The 19,683-nt window shown below is 41.6% G+C and overlaps 1 protein-coding gene across 2 annotated transcripts in view; it reads left to right on the top strand.

The window, feature by feature from the left end:
- Positions 1 to 19,683, top strand: part of PTPRN2 (protein tyrosine phosphatase receptor type N2) — a 1,212,473-nt gene that overhangs the window by 1,115,301 nt on the left and 77,489 nt on the right. The window contains exon 14 of one of the 2 annotated variants that reach the window (XM_075587846.1): positions 12,723 to 12,917. The exons of the other annotated variant lie outside the window; for it this stretch is intronic. Within the exon in view, the coding sequence (XP_075443961.1) occupies positions 12,723 to 12,917 (195 nt within the window). The remainder of the gene's footprint in view (positions 1 to 12,722; positions 12,918 to 19,683) is intronic. 2 annotated transcript variants of the gene reach the window in all.

Genomic DNA, 19,683 nt, shown 5'->3' on the forward strand with positions numbered 1-19,683 from the left:
AAGGATTTTCAGTGTTGGAAAAAAAAATGTGGGCGGAATTGATTTAATCGTGGATTTGGCTCTATCCACTCCGATTTGTTAGTACTCAATCCGCAGATGGATTTTGATCAGATTTGACCTAAATAATTCAGGAAAATCTGGCAAGGCTGATTTAAGTCAGTCTGCCCATCTCTAGTGAAGTCTTGCTTGGAAACATACATCAGATGTGGAATAGTGACCAATGACTTGGACTTAACATTGCATATTACTTTTGCTAGGGTGAGTGTGGTGTAATTCATAATTAGGGCTAAATTTGCAGCAATTCCAAAACATCATCAGCATGTATAATGTTTATAAAAATGTATTATTTTTATTTAATTAAATCTTTTCCTAATTAGGCAAGTACAGAATAATTTTTGATATGTAAAGAGGATCTATTTATAGGAACAACTGGGAAACTGTGGGAGTGCCCCATCCAAATAGATTTAGAAAATAGAAGAGAAATAGACCTTAGAAAAATTGGCATTCTTTTTAGGTGGCAATTCATTATACAATCATTCCTGGCTGAGTCCATCTTGGTTTGTAAACTCAGAGATTTTGAGTTTACCGAATTCTTCAAGTGGAACGAGATCAATAACTATGCCTCCGTCATTCTGTCCAGCTCGCACTTACTTTGCAGCTATTCTATTTTTCTGTCCAACATCAAATATGTTCCTGTTTATGCATTTTCCAACATATCTCACTGTTTTCTCACACACCTAAAGAAGAGCCCAAATTGGCTTTTAAAGTTCATACACAATATTTATGTTCAGTGTTTAGAGAATACAATCCATCCCTATGTAAAGGTCTAGTAAATATAAATAGTATTACAGAAATGTCATGGCTTAGTAAAAGGTCTTGTTTCTTATAATTAGTCCCCACTTTGTGGATACATATTGCCTCCACTTTTCCGGATTTATCATCATCATATACTTCATTGGAATCAGATGCAAGTAGACGATAGTACTGTGTGTGATATTGACACAAATAAAGGATGGTACTGTGTGTGTGATATTGATACAAATTGAGGATGGTGCTGTGTGTGTGATATTGATACTAATTGAGGATGGTACTGTGTGTGTGTGATATTGATACAAATTGAGGATGGTACTGTGTGTGTGATATCGATACAAATAGAGGATGGTACTGTGTGTGTTATTGATACAAATAGAGGATGGTACTGTGTGATACACATAGAAAATGTTGTAATTTTCTAAGAGCTACTTTATCATAAGTATTATTATTGTTACTTTTATTGTATTATAAGGTTTTATTTTTTGGTGCCAACGTATTCCGCAGTGCAGTACAAGGGGGTGGGAGGAGAATGTAAGACAATGGGAAGTTCTGCACCAAGCATTTTGAATAAGCATTAACAAAAGTAGTATTTATTGTTATTTAATTGCTATATAACTCTCTCCTGATCATTGCTACTGCTTCACATTATTCTAAGTTAGTTATGTGCTAAGAATTAACCACTACAAAACCACACACACACACACATATATATATGTACACATATATATATGTGTGTGTGTGTGTGGTTTTGTAGTGGTTAATTCTTAGCACATAACTAACTTAGAATAATGTGAAGCAGTAGCAATGATCAGGAGAGAGTTATATAGCAATTAAATAACAATAAATACTACTTTTGTTAATGCTTATTCAAAATGCTTGGTGCAGAACTTCCCATTGTCTTACATTCTCCTCCCACCCCCTTGTACTGCACTGCGGAATACGTTGGCACCAAAAAATAAAACCTTATAATACAATAAAAGTAACAATAATAATACTTATGATAAAGTAGCTCTTAGAAAATTACAACATTTTCTATGTGTATCACACAGTACCATCCTCTATTTGTATCAATAACACACACAGTACCATCCTCTATTTGTATATATATATGTGCAAATACAACTGTATGCTCATCTGCATGTCTTAGGCAGGTCTGCAACCCCGCCTTTCCCCATTATCACCCAGCATACAGCACTTCCACTGCAGCAAGGGATTCTGGGAAATGACATGCAAATGAGCACACAGTGTCACTTTTTGCCTCAAAAACCATTTTTAACATGGTTCCCTATAGGCTATATATATATAAATTTATTGTATGGTTCAAATGTAGTAAATATCAGTTCACTGCATTACAATTTATTTAGGGCAGATTTGACTGTTGTCCTTTTCAAGACAAGTTTTGTTGAAATCTTTAAGACAAAGAATATCCTCAGCAAATGTGGTCACATTCACGTCTCAGACAGGTCTGCAACCCTGCTTTTCCCCGTTATCTCTTAGCATACAGTGCTTCCACTGCAGCCAGGGATTCTGGGTAATGACATGTAAATGAGCATACAGTGTCACATTTTGCTTCTTCTGTATTTTAGCATGGAGCCCTACAAGCTTTTGCCTGCCGTATTGCACAGCTTTTTGGTCATAATTGGCGTCTTTGTCTGCTGCAAAATGAGATACCTATGTCTTGAATTTTGTTCACCAAGTAACTTTATTTGATCACTTTACCAAGCATAAAGTTTAAATTTAATTTTTTGTTACTTTTTTTTAAATGGATTCCTGTGTGTGCATTTTGGCTGCATTTATTCTATAATAATATATAATGTTTCTGAAAAAATATTGATGAACATTTCTAGTAGATCATAAGATTAGCAATAATCTGGGGATGAATTGAGAATAGCCATCGGTCTTGCATTATGGTCCACATAGCATAAAAATATAACAGTTAAACAAGGCATCTGAATAAATGCAATCTAAACAAGGTGGAATGCCTCACATAGTGTAAAGCTGGAGTGGCCAACTCCAGTCCTCAAGGGCCACCAACAGGTCATGTTTTCAGGGTACCCGTGCTTCAACACAGACGGCTCAGTCGAAACCTGACCTGTTGGTGGTGCTTGAGGACTGGAGTTGGCCACCCCTGCAGTAAAGCCTGAAGCCATGCAGTAAGTACAGAGGAAACTAGGACATATTCTGTATAATAGAGGCAAAGATGCCACATGAGAATGGGAAGACTCTTGAGTGGAGTAATGGAAAGATGATGTAAACACACAGCAGTGAAACCAAACGGGGGCCTTGTATAAAACGTCGCTATAAGGGATTTTGTATTAAGATACTCACATAAGTAAGGTACGTTATTGCCTCTCCAATGTTTAAAAACAACTTTTTTTTTGGTGATGTGCGGTGTGCATCAACTTTTTTCAGAAACAAAAAAATGCTGCTAGGGTAGGGGGTGGAGTTTGGATGTCTGGGTGTCCATATGTAAATGATATGTAATATTAAACTGCAAACCTCTTTATTTTGCACCATACATGCGCAAAAATTGCCCTTTAAGTTTTTCTTGGCGGAAAATGTACGTACTGTAGAGGCAATCACATCTTAAAGCAGCAGTCCAAGCTGCTGGGTTTTTTTTAATGTTATTTTTTTCCCCTTTAATATGTTCATTAATACAATCCACACAATGATAAGTAATTAGCTGAGTTGCCAATCGATCAGTTGTTCAGTGATCAATTGGCGAAGATTCGGCTCGGGGGTTCACTAAATGGCTGCAGAGGAGTATTCTGCAGTCAGCGGAATGTATTTGCATATTAATATGACACATTTCTGTGGGGACGATCATGTCACCAGGCAGACACTACATACAATTAGTGCACTGCTAGTGAGAGGGCAGGGCTCAAAAAGGGGGTGTGCCAGAGCCTGTTTCAGACGAGGAAGGGGATGTGACTTTGTAAATAGTTGCTATAGAAACAAAAAAAGCTTGTTACATTATGATACATTAAAAATGGCATTTTAGAGTTGTTTAAATAAATGCTACAATTATTTTCTCATAGCACAGAACTGATGTATTTTTAAAAATACACACGTAGGATATTGCTTGGTCTGCAGCTTTAATGCATTCGTATGTATGAACAGGACGTCAGCCTTGAAAGAATAAGAAATTGTGCGCCAAATGTAAGAACGTGAATAAGACCGGCATATGCCCATAACAATTTTAGGTGAGAAAAATGTAATCTTTCAATTTGTTTAAAAAACAAAACAATTCTTTATACATAGCCTCAAGTATTGAAAAAGAATAAATGCTCCCTGATTAGGATTTAGGTTTGGGTAGGTCCTCTGAATAGCTTCTGTTGAATATTATCCCATCTATCAGGTCGGTTGTTTTGACTCCTCCCCAAAGAACATTTGTCACTTTGCTTCCAACCAATCACAAAAGTACAAAGCTCCATTAGCCCTCAACCAACAATACCATGTGCTGCTTGTCCAAAGAGGTGCCCGGGCATCGAACCTTCTTCCGTGAGGGACACAGCAGGAATCTCAAATGCTAAAGAGAAGTCTGAAGAGACGTAAAGAGAAGTCTGTTGATCAATTGATTTGGGAAAATTGAAAATTTGTAGTACATTCTGGTCCCTCCTAGAGAGCATGTCCATAAAGGTGCCATCTATGGCCAACGATTTGGTGTTTTTTTGTTTTTTTTAAAGCTTCCAATTGATTCTTCCATCTGTCATGGTTATTCCTGTCCAAATGTCTGTTACCACAACCCAGAACCAGAATCTGTCTAGAGCATGAATGAGGTCATATTTGTTATTAGTAGCAGCTTCACATTATGGTAAACTCGTAAGCGTATCTGGTGGCCCGCGGGTTATTCGGTGCCCGTATGACATACGCTGCACATCACAGCCTTTTGCTCGGTGCCTAGGTGGAGTTTGCGGCGGAGCGGTTACGACGTTTGACCTACACATGGAGGTCTGGTTACTATATACGGTGACTTTAGTGGCGGCCTGTTTCTGATTTTTTTTCAGCCCGTTATTGGTGGATTTGAATAGAAAAAAGGGTGGAATGTCCTCGGGCGCGTCACTCTGCTTGCGGCTCCACGGCGTGTATTATATGCAAGGCAAAGGAAAGAGAGAAGGGCCACAGTGAAAAAAGACAGCTCAAAGTTTTGCACACTTTTTCATCAGGGTGGAGGGAAGGGGGGGGGGGTTGGGAGGGGTGAGAGATGAAGACAAGGGATGGCTGTTATTAATTCAAACTTTTTGACTGGGGACACACTCACATTAAAAAACTCTCAAAACTTGAATTGATGTCTCCCCCTCTTTTTGTAGTTGGTGTCTTCAACAGATGTCTTCTCTTCTATGTGCAGGTAGATGGATTGAGGCCGAGGAAATGCCTCCTAAAATCTTCCTTAGAAAAAATAAAAGGGAAAAAATAGTGCAATACAGTTTATTAACGAATAAAAACTTGAGATTTAAAACTTACAAGCGACCGATCAATTCGAGCATAGGAAGGAGATGCCGCCAGGCTCCACAACTTGTCCCTTTCTGGGCAGTGGTGTCCTGTCTCGGCTGGTTCCCGCTTGGCAGATGTGTACTGTCTGTGGCTTGGGTTGCAGGTGGCCGCGGTGCGGATGTTCAGAGCCCGTGCACAGGCTATGTCCTCCTCCTCCGGCCGCCTATCTTCCCCGTGCAGACAATTCCAGGCCCACGTCACTGAGGAAGCATTGGCGAAACGCGTCTGACGTTTTTTGGTCTCTACAAGCCACCATAGTGAGGAGGTCTGATTTCCCTGGCCCAGCGTCTCGCCGTCTGCGCATGCGCATGCACAGCGGAGCAGGGAAGCCTGGAATTGTCTGCACGGGGAAGATAGGCGGCCGGAGGAGGAGGACATAGCCTGTGCACGGGCTCTGAACATCCGCACCGCGGCCACCTGCAACCCAAGCCACAGACAGTACACATCTGCCAAGCGGGAACCAGCCGAGACAGGACACCACTGCCCAGAAAGGGACAAGTTGTGGAGCCTGGCGGCATCTCCTTCCTATGCTCGAATTGATCGGTCGCTTGTAAGTTTTAAATCTCAAGTTTTTATTCGTTAATAAACTGTATTGCACTATTTTTTCCCTTTTATTTTTTCTAAGGAAGATTTTAGGAGGCATTTCCTCGGCCTCAATCCATCTACTTGCACATAGAAGAGAAGACATCTGTTGAAGACACCAACTACAAAAAGAGGGGGAGACATCAATTCAAGTTTTGAGAGTTTTTTAATGTGAGTGTGTCCCCAGTCAAAAAGTTTGATTTAATATCAGCCATCCCTTGTCTTCATCTCTCACCCCTCCCAACCCCCCCCCCCCCTTCCCTCCACCCTGATGAAAAAGTGTGCAAAACTTTGAGCTGTCTTTTTTCACTGTGGCCCTTCTCTCTTTCCTTTGCCTTGCATATAATACACGCCGTGGAGCCGCAAGCAGAGTGACGCGCCCGAGGACATTCCACCCTTTTTTCTATTCAAATCCACACAGAGGTTGGTGAATAACCTCTAAAAGACTCAGGCAGCGAAATCACTCTGTGGAAAGGACTGGAACCACATATTGAACAGTAGGAAAATTCTCTTTTTTGGCGCAAACTTTCCCCCTTTTTCCCCCGTTATTGGTGGAAACTGTTGTGAGGGCAGAGTGGGAAAATGTGTGATTTCCAAAAAAAAAAAAAAGATTTATTTTCTTTATTCTATAGAAAAAAAAAACGGAGCTGTGTTTCATGAAAGCTGTACCAATTATTATTTTTGTAGTATTTTGCTCAAAATCAATTCCACTCGTTTTTATCGATGTTGAGATGTTTAATCCATGTCAGTGTCTGCTGCTAGTGAGAGGGTCGGGCTGTAATATCGGATTTTGTGAACATGAAGTAGAGTATTTGACTAATCTTTGGAGGAACCATCATACAGATTCTCTGTAGCAGTGTGACCAAATCCAGTCATCAAGGGCCACCAACAGGTCAGGTTTTCAGGATGTCCCTGCTTCAGCACAGGTGGTTCAGCCTTCAACGAAGCCACCTGTGCTGAAGCAGGGATATCCTGAAAACCTGACCTGTTGGTGGCAATTGAGGACTGGAGATTATAGTAATAATTTGAGATGGCCGCCCCTGCTCTGTAGCAATGCAGCAAACAAAATAATGAGCATAGCTTGTTTACACCGTATTTTCTTTAGTATGAACATCAAAAGTTGCTCTTTGTGACCATTTAAAAATAAAGTTAAAAAAAAAAAAAGATGATGGAGCAGAAAAAATAGATCTATTCCAGCAGGTAGAGGCACTCTGGGGTCAGCAGCACATGTAATGCTGTTTCTTTTTCCCACTTTATATTTTTATTTCTTTTGTAAAACAACAACAGATAAAATGACAGAATTTTGAAACATGTATATAGCATTGGGGAGGGTGGGGGGGATTGAGGGATACAAAAGAGAAAAAAGGGAGGGAGGTGAGGGGGGTGAGGGGTAAATAGGGACATGACACAACAGTTACATGGTTACAATTTATTCGGTTCAGTACTTGTTTATTTTTCAATACTATTATTCAATACAAGATTATTTTAATCAGGTTCTTCTATATCAACACCACAAAGCATCATCAGAGCTGTTACACTCATTACAACACACAGAAGCCCGATAACCATCCCGGGGCTGCCAGCCACAAACCAACATAGTCTAGAGTTCCAGGTCTTGTCCCACAAACCCTGGTTCTGCCATTGTGTATAGCCGAGGTCCCCCAATATTTCTGAATTTGTCCATGGAGTCTGTTAAATATGCTGTAATTTTTTCGTAGCGAAGTGTTAGCCAGACTCTGTTGAGTATTTTGGTTACATTTGGGGTAGGACGCTTCCAAGAGGCAGCTACAGCGCACCTAGTTGCTGACAGAATATGCAGAATGAGTTTACACTCATAATATGGTATGTTTAATGGGGGCTCATTTTGTAATGCTGTTTCTAATCGCATTGCTTACATCCTAAACACAGGGGAAAGTTAAATTATTTTGCCCCCCCCAAAGCATTGTGTTGCCAACCCCCTTGGCAGCAAAAGGGTCAATGTAAAGAAGAAGAAAGAACATTGGATTGAAAGCACAAACAATGATATACAACCATTGTAATGTTTCACTAGATAACTCCCGTGGACTCTTATACTGTATCTCTCAGAGATCAATCAAGCACATTGATACAGAACATGGCATTGGCCACTTAATAGCCAGACTGGCACGTAGCCCCCAATAGGAGCTGAAAAGTTCACGGATGGATTCTTAAAATAATAAGCACTGCAATTAAAAATAGCAGTATATATGTATGTATGTCTTTATTTATATAGCACCATTTATGTACATAGCGCTTCACAACAGTAATATACATGACAATCATATAAATAACAAATAATATAAATAACACATAAAGGGGAGAAGTGCTTCAGACATTAAAGTAACATTTAGGAAAAGGAGTCCCTGCTCCGAAGAGCTTACAATCTCATTATAAAAGTATATACAAATAGTAGAATATATAAAAGTATTAAAGGAACATTTGGGGTGGACCTGTCAGATTCCAAGAGTTTGGAAATGCAGAATTATGGGTGTCCCACATGTAAACCCTGCCCCTGTTCCCATCATTATGAAATCGAAAATAGTTCAATTTCACATCACCCAACATTTTGTGTAATATTTGTTTTTGGAATTTCCAACTCATAAATATATATTCTCAGAGTTAACATTCTGGTATTAAACAGATGACTGCAATTAGTTCATTTTGGTCCTAGGAGGGATTGCACCTTTAAAATACAGCAGGGTAACTATGTAACACAGATATACATGCACTAGTCCTTCCTAAAGTATATGTAAGCAGAGGGGGATCCCTGCTCATCTAGTTCTGTTTGTGCAGTTACTGTGATTAATTATATTTTAATTATTGCAGCATTCATCTCTAACTGGCTTTTAAACATATATGAAGAATACTAAAAAAAAAACCACAATATTGTACTGAATCGGTTTAAGCTAAACTCCATGTAATTATATCATGAAATGAACCACTACCACCCATGTTTGTAGAGTCATTACAAGAGTTAAGCCTTTATAAGCAAAAGTCACCCGGTAATTGGTTAGAAATGTTGCTGGGTCTGGGTAACCAATTTACTAAATGTGCATTTGTATTTAATTTCTCACAAGCAGCAGCACACACAGTGTGATATTGTGTGTTTTGACCCATGCAAATGTAAGGAACATGCAGATTCCCACAGACCCACTTCAGCTCATGTTGTTATACTTTGCACATATGTTACTGTAGTGCTTTAGCTGTGTAAGTAACGCAGGGGAGGGAGTTTTGTGTTAAGCTCCCAGTGTGGACATTTTAGGTGTAAAATGACACTGTCATTAAAAACCTTCACTTGCAGATAACCATGCAACTCCCCGCAGTGCATCTCCTGTGTACATGTCATGCTGTATGCCAGTGTAGTTCTGCGTGTGCCAGTTAGTGACACTAGGAGCTTCAACAGGCGACAGTAGGTTTGAGGCAGAATGAGACATTTGGCTCAGCCAAACTGCCCCTGGCGCTGCTCTCTGCCGCCACCACCACTCACCGCCAGGAACCTCTCCGCTTGACATTTAGACGTGACCCCAACGCCATGTTTAAATGCCCCATGTGGCGCGGCCATTGCTCATGTCAATGTCCAGAGTGGCCGCCACTCTGAGTCCCACGCCCTACATGGGACATTTAAAGAGGGTGTGTAGGAGCGGCAGGTGCATGGGACTCGGAGCGGCGGGCGCTCGTGACATTGACATGAGGGATGGCCGCGTGACATGGGGCATCTAAACATGGCATCGGGGTCAGAGCACGCATGGCCAAATTTGAAGCGGCGATGTGGCGATTTGTGGTGGCGGCGGAGTGCCAGGGGTGGTTTGGTCGTAGCCAAAAGTCCAGGATCGGGATCTATGAGAGGGGCCTGATAGAGCAGTAAAAACGTATCAGGATTAGCCTGTCTTGCTGTTATGTTTCTCCCATGTCAGTTACATTAAAATGACTGAGCTAGCATTAAACTCAAATTTTCTTTGATATATATCGTTGGCTGTTTCTTCTCTGTGGCAGATGTGAGATAAATATCCTTCTGCATATATTTAGGAATCATATTTACATTAGGTATAGGAGACCTGCGAGCAAATACAGTAACTCTTTTACATTTGACTCTTCAGCATGATCCATAAGAAGCCACAGCTAAAATGGCATAATCTTAGTGTTATTGTCCGCTCTCATTTTCTTTCATGGTTTGTTAATCCCTCCTGTAAATCTGATATACAGAATCTCAGGGAGTTTATACCCACTCCGACACTGTGGATAAACAGATGGAAAAGTGACAGTAGATGTGCAGGTTGGCTGCATCCCATAAAAAAATCTGTGCCAAGAAATTCTTTCCTTATCTTCCCTGAGGCCCCTAATATGTTGAGAAGTGGGGTAACCTTGTTAACAGAGTTAACAATGTGTTGAGATTAAGGGTAGGCACTTTCACTGGCGTTTTGGTTCTAAAGAAATGTATTTTGGATGCAGTTTTGGTTCTAAAATATTTCCATGTTTTGGTTTTGGAATATTTTTCAAACTATGAGATTTTGTTTCTTGTTCAAAATCTGAATGTTTGTGCCGTTCTTTAATATATAGATTAGAAACTGTGTGTGTGTGTGTGTGTGTGTGTGTGTGTGTGTGTGTGTGTGTGTGTGTGTGTGTGTGTGTGTGTGTGTGTGTGTATATATATGTAATGTATTGTCTTGGGGGTCAGTGGGGGGTGCCATAGATGGGGGGGGGTGATGTGGAGGGGAGTGAGTGACATGGTGGAGGAGTGTCACAGTGCAGCAGTGGTGTCTGCAGGAGTTAATTGCAGCTCAAACGCTTCCTGTTGGCTGCCGACCCTGACATTGACCCAGGGATCCAATCAGAAGAGGAATAGACCTAGACCTCTATCTGAGGTCTGCTGTGTGTGATGCTGAGCCTGCCAGGCAGGGTCAGTATCATACATAGTAGACCTCAGACAGAGCTGCAGTAGCCACAGTGGTCCCTGCAGCTGCACTCGAGGAGGTATGGACTGGTGGCGATATATTGTTTTTTTGTTGGTGGGAGGAGGCAGTATTTTGAAGGAGAGGATCCCTCCTTCCTGACCTCTGATTTGTAACCTCCCCCTCCCTCCCCCCCCAAGACATAGGATCTGAATTTGAGGCAGAAATATATTTTGGTTAGTTTCTGTCTTGGATTCAGATCCTAGATAGGAACTCACATCCCAGATTAAACCGGACCATGAGTGTCACAGACAGTTCAGGTTTGGGAAATTTGGACCTCACAAGCTCGGGCGTTTTGGTTTTTGAACCCGCTAATATGCCCATTCTTAATTGAAATCAATTCAAACGAATAGAAGTCATGTATCGTTAACTGCATGTTAACATGGTTCTCATTATACGGAATAGACAGTTAATTCCTCTGTCGCCCATCATAACAACCATTATAATTTCTCAGTTTTTTTACTATACTTTGCAATTCTTCACGTCACTCATTTTTCTAGGAACCCTGCATGCATGTATGTTTTCTAAAGCTGCAATACTACTTTCCAACTTTTTTCTTTTTCTTATTTGTATATGTAAAGCATGTGACAATGTATAATTCTACATTCGTACCTAAAATGGCAATCGTTTTGTGCTCCTGTTATAAATCTGTCAAAATCCTGATTATGTGCCTATCATAATGGCCGCCTTTCAGTTTCAATCAATCCTTCAGTCAGTGTAACTCAGCAGCTACAATGTATCCTTATATTACTAAGGTAACATTATCTATTGTTGCAGTTTGTAGCTCTTGCAATGCTTAGGAAACGGGACAAAACTTGCTATAGAAATCAAAGGAGGCTTTAAAACTGATTAAAACAGGCATTGAGAGTTGAATAAAAACAAAACAACAGTCACTATTATCTAATAAATAGAGATGGACGAAACTGTCAAAATCCGTTTTGCTGAATTTCCCGAGCTTTCCATTCAAAATCCGTTCTGCGGTGTAAAATCCGTCAACAGTTTGTGCCCATTTCAATCTGTGCGGATTAATCAAAAACCGCCATTGGATACAATCCACTGGTGGATTTTACCCATCCAATCCGCGGATTCCGCAATCTGAGCGGGGTAAAGTCCACCAGCAGATTGTAAAATCCACGGATTGGACAGTCAACGATAAAAAAAAAATATCTGGAAAGACGAATCTCTTTTTGAGATTGATCCACGGACGGATCCTTATCTGCACCAAAAATTCACCCCTCTTTACTAATAAATCTGTACTCCATTTTGTTTTTTAAAAACAACCTTACAAGATGGTATATGTTTTTCCGCTTTAATGGTTGCACTGGATTCTTCCCATCGTATTCCGGTAACATTAACATTGATCGGCTTACAGATAAAGACGTCGTTAGCATCACCATTGCGTAATAAAGCAGGGCACACTTTAAATAGTTTTTTTTCTTTCTCTCCTCTGACTACTGTACAGTATCTAACAGTATCTAACAAACGGGAGTTGGGTAAATTGTGAGTAATTGTGTGGACCAGAAACCCTCCGATTCAGATAAGAGAGCCAGAGCGAGATAAATGCATTAGTGTCCCACGTTGCAATTAGAGCATATTGAGAGAGATAAAATGTCAGCATCCTATTGGAACCTTTATCAACATATATGTGTGTGTATTTATAATATCCAAAGAGTGGTCACAGGCTGTTGGAATTGAGGAAGAACAGACTAGTATTTGGCAGCGGTAACATGCAGCATCAAGAGAATGGCAACTTTATTCTTGAATCTGCCGCAAAATGTGCAGCTTCTTAGCATGAGCAGGCAAAACTTACTTGGGGTCGCCATTAATTCCGCATGATTCATATTCTATGTGTTTCACTTCTTTTAGGAGCTATGCCGTCAGCGCATGGCTGTCAAGACCTCTGATCGGCCGGAGCCACTGCACAGTTCTCGCATCAATAGCATCTCTTCGCAATTCAGTGATGCGCCAATGCCCAGTCCCACTGCGCGGAGCAGCACGTCCTCTTGGAGTGAAGAGCCGGCTCAGTCAAATATGGACATCTCCACCGGTCACATGATACTGGTAAGGGTGACTTTTTTATGCTATGAGAAGAGTGTGTGTGTGTGTGTGTGTGTGTGTGTGTGTGTGTGTGTGTGTGTGTGTGTGTGTGTGTGTGTGTGTGTGTGTGTGTGTGTGTGTGTGTGTATACAAAAATAACAAATGGAAAGATTACACTCTGGAGCCTTTATCAAGAGCACTCTACCAGGGGGTAACCAAAACGTTGGGCCAATATAATAATTGTTGGCATATTTTTGGTGTGCCTATCCTTTTGTTATTTTTGTACAGCACATTATAAGTACTCTGATAGCAGAACCCTCTTCAGTAGTCTGGTCCATACTATCCAAGTGTGTGCCCCAACCCCATCACATTATGTATGTACCGTATGTATATATATACACATAAACACCCATGGACCGACAAACTGTTCCAAACCCACTTGCCCCCCCCCCCCCCCCACGACACTTACCTGCGGTGGGGTCCTGACTGCACCTCCCGGCCTTCTGCTGTCTTGTCGCCTTTAAAATCATGTTTTTCTCCTGCAGCCATGGCAATGGGACTCAGTGTTACAATGTCACACAGCGTTCTGTTACCATGGCAACACGGAATCATATGACAACACACAGCCATTTTGAATAGTGCTGCAGGAGAAAAACATGATTTTAAAGATCAAAACAGTGAAGACCCGGAGACGCCGGGGGACAGCGCTGCAGGTAAACAGTCGACAGCGGCCACAATGCGGGCGACCGGGCGACCGATCGACCACATTTCTTGAGTCCTGTATATACCTATACATACACATGTCTCGCTAATCACAATACATAGATCAATGTTTTTTTTAATATCTTAACTTCACTAGAAGCCCACATTAATACTGAAATATAAGTGTTTAATGCTTACATATTTACCTTTATCTCTTTAGCATGATGCCATGGTGATGATGTCCTGAGTACTATACAATTGTCATGCGACATGGCGTTTACTTCTTGCATATAAACTAGCATGCTATATTATACAAGTCAGTAAGGCACAGCATTTCATTGCAGGTCTATTAAGTGCTTTTGTGCCTTTTAGTGACACATCTAACCCCCATACATCTTATCACAGCTTATGTCTTAGAAACCGCAGTACTTGTGCGCATACTCTTTCATCCCCCCTACTTATAGACTTATGCACGTACTCTAGTACTCAATCCTCAAGGGCCACCAACAGGTAAAATTTTCACAATATACCTGCTTCAGCACAGGTGCCTCAGTCAGTGTCTCAGTCGTCAACTGCACCACCTGTGCTGAAGCACAGATATCCTGAAAACCTGACCTATCGGTGGCCCTTGAGGACTGGGGTTGGCCACCCTTGCTTTTGTACATTTTCAGCTTTTACCTTATTTGATAAAGATAATAGATTACAGTATCCACCTTGGCATAGCCATACACATTGTGGGGTTTCTTTTAGTGTTGTACCGGGTAGTACTGTACTTAAAAAAAAATAACGGGTAACAGGTACCTGTCCAAAATCAATTGTTCTACCTGTCCGGGCACTTACCTGCAGGGTGGAGGAAGACCACAGCAACATCTATGAAGAGTAGCAGAGGTCCTGTGGCGGTGTCAGCATCCGAGGTGTCCTCAGCCGGCGGGGGAGCAGCAGGAATCCATTACACAGCAGCAGGTAGCAGTGTGAGCCGGGGAACCATGTGACCGGAGCAGGAGCGTTCCTATTGCTGCTCCGGTCACGTGCTTCCCCGGCTCACACTGCTACCCGCTGCGGTGCTGTGTAATGGATTCCTGCTGCTCCCCCGCCGGCTGAAGACCCACTTCGGATGCTGACACCGCCACAGGACCTCTGCTGCTCTTCGTAGATGTCTTCCGACGCTGGCTGCAGGTAAGTGATGTGATCATTTTCAGCTACCCTGACATTACCCGATGCCGGGTATTACCCGACGCCGGCCCCACTTCTCAGTTGCCGGGTCCGGGTAATGTCCGGGCAGCTGAAAAAGAGCCGGGTGAGGCCGGGTAATTCCGGGTACTCGGTACTTCACTAGTTTCTTTCCTTTGTAATTCTGTGTTCCTCCCACTTTCCCCAGTGACCATTACCATAAGGAAATGTCTTTTCCCCACCATGGTGTAAACACATAATAAGGGATAGAAGTATTTTCCATGTTGTTCACAACAGCCTTTCATTGTTTTCCAGCCTTCAATTTTACGTAGAGGGAGTAGTATCACTTTGTTTTTTTAAGATACGTGTTTGCCTTCATAATTATTAGCAGCTGAATGAACTGCAGACTTGAGAAAGACATTTAATGTAACCGTGTATCAGGTCATCTTAACTCTGTGCCCAGGACATACGTGAAAACGAGAGGTAACTCTCAATCTATTACTTCCTGGTGAAACATTTTTTTTTATAAATAATTAAAATAAATAAAGCATGTAAAACGTAACTCTTTGCGGTATCAGAATAGTTACAATTGTCTTTGGCCAGCGGGTTTCTGTTTCAAGGTTTTCCTGCTGTAAAACTGCTTTCAAATGGATTTTCGCCTTGGATCAATCTGGTAACGTTTGTTTGCACAGGTTTTGAATCAATTAATTAATTATCAATGAATTGGTATTTCAATCAATGAAATCATAAATTAATATTTTTCCTTTGATAAACATAGTGCAAATGGTTTTGACCAGCTTGGCATTGCTATTATTATTACTATATTATTATAATGCTATTATTACACGTTTCCACTTAAATGTACCATTTGGTAATAAGAAAGCAGAAAAGGCAGAAAAAGGCAGCACACTGCTTGAGGATGAAGCGGAGCAGTGAGTTACCCTTGTGGGTTCATACTACTATATAAATCAGTCTATGGGACAATCTATGTACTACATATATGTGCCAGTGGGCACTAGGTACTAGTCCCTGTTCCCTGCATGGGATGCTGTATTAATGATTAGTCACAGTGCAGAGGTCCAGGCGGATATATATGTTTCTATGGGACTGATCTGTTTTTGATGAGCCGGCCACCCACACTTTGGAAATAAGAAAGCCTGTCGGTTTTAGAATTGCAGTGATCCTTTTTTAGATTTGTTAATAAATAAAATGTAATAAAAAAATAAGAATCATGACTGAATCCTAACATATCTACCTGTATGTTGTTTGATCTCAATAAAAGATATTGCAACATGTTTTTCTCAGCGTTCAGGATGCCCAAGTGAGCTCATTAGCAGAGAAAGAAACCGAATTTACAATGCGAATGACGTACAACTAATTAATGGGAACAGTTTGTACAGAAATATGGATCTGTGGTTGAAATTGGCAATCTTGATGATGAAATGACCTGGAAAAGAGTATGTTAGCTCTGAGATTTGCGTGAGCGTTTATTATCCGGAGCTGCCAGTTTGTCCTGCTCGGGATGGCGGTGTCAGTGTGTAACCGCAGGTTAGAAATATGTTTCAGGAGTGAATATTTTATGAGAGTTCGAGTTGTTTATTTGTGAGCTCCTGCCGGCTTCCATGCTGTGCGTTATTTTCAACACAATGTGGCAGGTCGTTCAGAAACGTGTTTCACCCGTAAAATCTATGCCTTACACAGGGTATTAAAAAGGCAATCCAAGCGGCACTTATTGTTGAAATGTATGCAGCCTTTGGTTACCTTTATTGAAAACTAATTACCTAAGCTGCCGATCGATTCGTTCTCCTGTCATCGATCAGCAAAGATCCTGCTTCCCAGGGTTCACTAAATGGCTGCTTTTCAGTTTGAATAAATCCTTCAGTCAGTGTAACTCAGCAGCTACAATGTATTCTTATATTACTACGGTGACATTATCTATTGTTACAGTTTGCAGCTCAAACTGCTGGGAACATTGGCAACAAATGATCACAAACAGGAAAGTGTTACAAAGGTCTTGCACTGCTTGGCAATGTGCTCTGGTTTTTGCGGTGCAAGTGTGGAATACAAATCAACTAAAGACCCACGTAGAGAATGCACCAAATGAACGATGATCATTTTCTCGCCACCAAGAAAATGTGGCGCGTTATTTTCCGTTCTTTGCTGTGTATCGTTCTGCGGCTGCCAGCTAGGTGAAGTACACTGTCATTTCTAAAGATATGGTTTTAAAGTCTAACAATGTGTGGCAGCAAACCTAGCGTACAGGTAGCCCTCGCTTTCCGTCGGATGCGTTTTCCGACGGCGCATAATGCAGGCCAAAAACTCATTATCCGCCGCCATTTTCGCGTATCCAACGGAAACCGCCCGCCGGTTAACATGGGTCCCGCTTTCCGACTGTCCCGTATCCGACGCGGGTTTGCCGGACACATTCTGCCGGGAAAGCGAGCACCGCCTGTTTGTTTGCCTGGGACGAGCATGACCAAGTAATACAATATTTACGTCATTTTTGTACGGCTCCTATTTTCAGAGCTAGCGTTTTTGATTTGAGGCTGTCGGTGATACTGTTGTGGCATAGAAAGTCCTGTGTCTGACCAACTTGTTCTCCAGAAATAGAACGCATGCAGAGAGGATTGAAACTGCATCATTTGGGTCACTGTTTGACCACTGAGACTGAAATAAATGAGACAATTTATTTATCTAACTCTGATTACTCAATAACCTATTAAGTGGAGGGGGGGGGCTTAAGACTACTCTTCTAACATACATTACAGGGCTCCATTTAATATTTCTTACACATACATTTGCAATTCAATCATTTATTTTGAATCTATTAAACCCAGAGTATTGTTAAAATGCCGGAGTCCATTGTATTTGGCTCTAAATGACTTGATATAGCCCTTGTTGCCAGGATCCTGCAATGCAAAACACTGTGTTCCACCTCCCTCTGGAAACCATACAGGTGGCATTTTCTCTTGTGTTCCAAGCAGAAACGGACAGTGCATCTGCTTCTTGTGCTCATATAAAGAAGAGGGAACATTGTGCCCAGCATTGTGCAAATTGTGGAAAGCGACCGCTTGTATCCAGCTTTGCATTGCAGTTGTCGATCTAACAGAGTGTGCTATTCTTTGGTGCTCTGAAGCCGGTGTACAAGCATCGAATATTGAGTACGACACATCGTAGGTTATAGATCAACGGAAAAGTGGTAAATCAAATACCAGATTGATGCTGTGTGTGGAGTGTTGCACAGGGGGTTCATTGTATTTAATCACACAATTGCGGCCCCTCCGTAGGATTTTCAAGGTCTCCGTGTGAAAGTGACATAAACGTTTGTGTGCGACGGTCTGTGTTCTGCATAGTAACCCGACCCCACTGGGGTTTCCACTTCACAAGGGTCAATCCCACTTAGCTCACAAAATCCTGATGTAAAAAAAGAATGCAATTGGATTCCTTGACCTTTGCAGCACTCTAATGATGTACCTGGCATTGGCCTAGGCCGGCCAGAGGCTCCATGAAGTCCCGGCTATAGCATGTGATGGGCACTTGCTAATTTTTTTAGGGGCTGAACAGGCTGACTGCTCAAATGGAGCAGTCAGATCGGAAGTAGAGCCCCCTCCGGTTCTGGCGCCCAGGGGCCAGGACACGTCATGGGATTTCTCCACGTGTGATCACATGACATGGAAGTGGCGCTGTTCTGGGTGGCGCTCGGGTGCAGCCAGGCCCTCACCGTAAGGGGGAAACGCGTAACCATGTGATGTAACCGCGCTTCAAGCAAACGTTTGGCTAATTTGGTTTCTTTGGAAAGTAAGAGAGTGTACATGTCGATCAAGCGTTCCCTTAACGCTTATATAATCAAATTCAAGTCAATTGGAGGGTTTTTTTTTCAAATTGAATAAGCTCCTCAGCCTTCCTTGAGCAATCAGGAGACGAGAGGGGTTGGCACTGTGCCTGTGCAATATCATAATCAACACGGTGATGTCAGGAGTAGCTAAACTAAGGGAGAAGGAGCAGCTCAGTGAGTAAAGACACTGACTGAGAACAATGACACTGAGTTTGAAGCAGGGGAACCTGGTTCAATTCCCGCTGTCAGCTCATTGTGACCTTGGGAAAGTCACTTTATCTCCCTGTGCCTCAGGTACCAAACCACGCAGTATACAGTAATTGTGCAACGCTTCTATTTCCATTGGAGAAAGATGTTATATGAAATTATTATTATTATTATGTCAAATGATCAGCTGTACGTGGTGTTCCATGCTTCTCAACATACTGGTTATAAATCCTTACATAAAACAGACTGCTTTGTTGTTCAGTGCTACCGAATGATTGGCTGTGTTCTGCAATTGTGAGGGAGGGTTTTCTGCTGGTACTGTTGCTTTGTACAATATGGACATATTACAGTTTAGACCAGGGGTAGCCAACTCCAGTACTCAAGAGCCACCAACAGGATAACCCTGCTTCAGCACATATGGCTCTGTCAAAGACTGCACTACCTGTGCTGAAGCAGGGATAGCCTGAAAACTTGTCCGGATGGAGTGGCCACCCCTGGTGTAGACGAATGTTGTCCATGTGCATTTAGGAAATGTGCATATAAGTTCATTGAGAAATTCTCCCAATGTCAAAAAGTTCCTGCGAAGATGTTGATGAAATTTGGCAAGATGCAAAACCATTCATCACATGTTTTCCCTTTTCATAGAAAAACGTGTGTGATTTTATGGAGTATAGCAAAACCTGCAAATCTCCTCACATTTCTTAACAGTAGCCACAAAAATCCGCATATTTTGAGTTTATAGCAATATTTTTTCAACATTTTATATATGTTGCAAATTTCACTACCAATTTTCAGATTGTTTGCAAATGTTACACCTTCTGCTTCTTCAATAAACAACAGTATAAATAACACAGACTGTACACCGAGTACCTTGAA

This window comes from Ascaphus truei, chromosome 2 (assembly GCF_040206685.1).
Source record: "Ascaphus truei isolate aAscTru1 chromosome 2, aAscTru1.hap1, whole genome shotgun sequence".
Taxonomy (NCBI): Eukaryota; Metazoa; Chordata; class Amphibia; order Anura; family Ascaphidae; genus Ascaphus; species Ascaphus truei.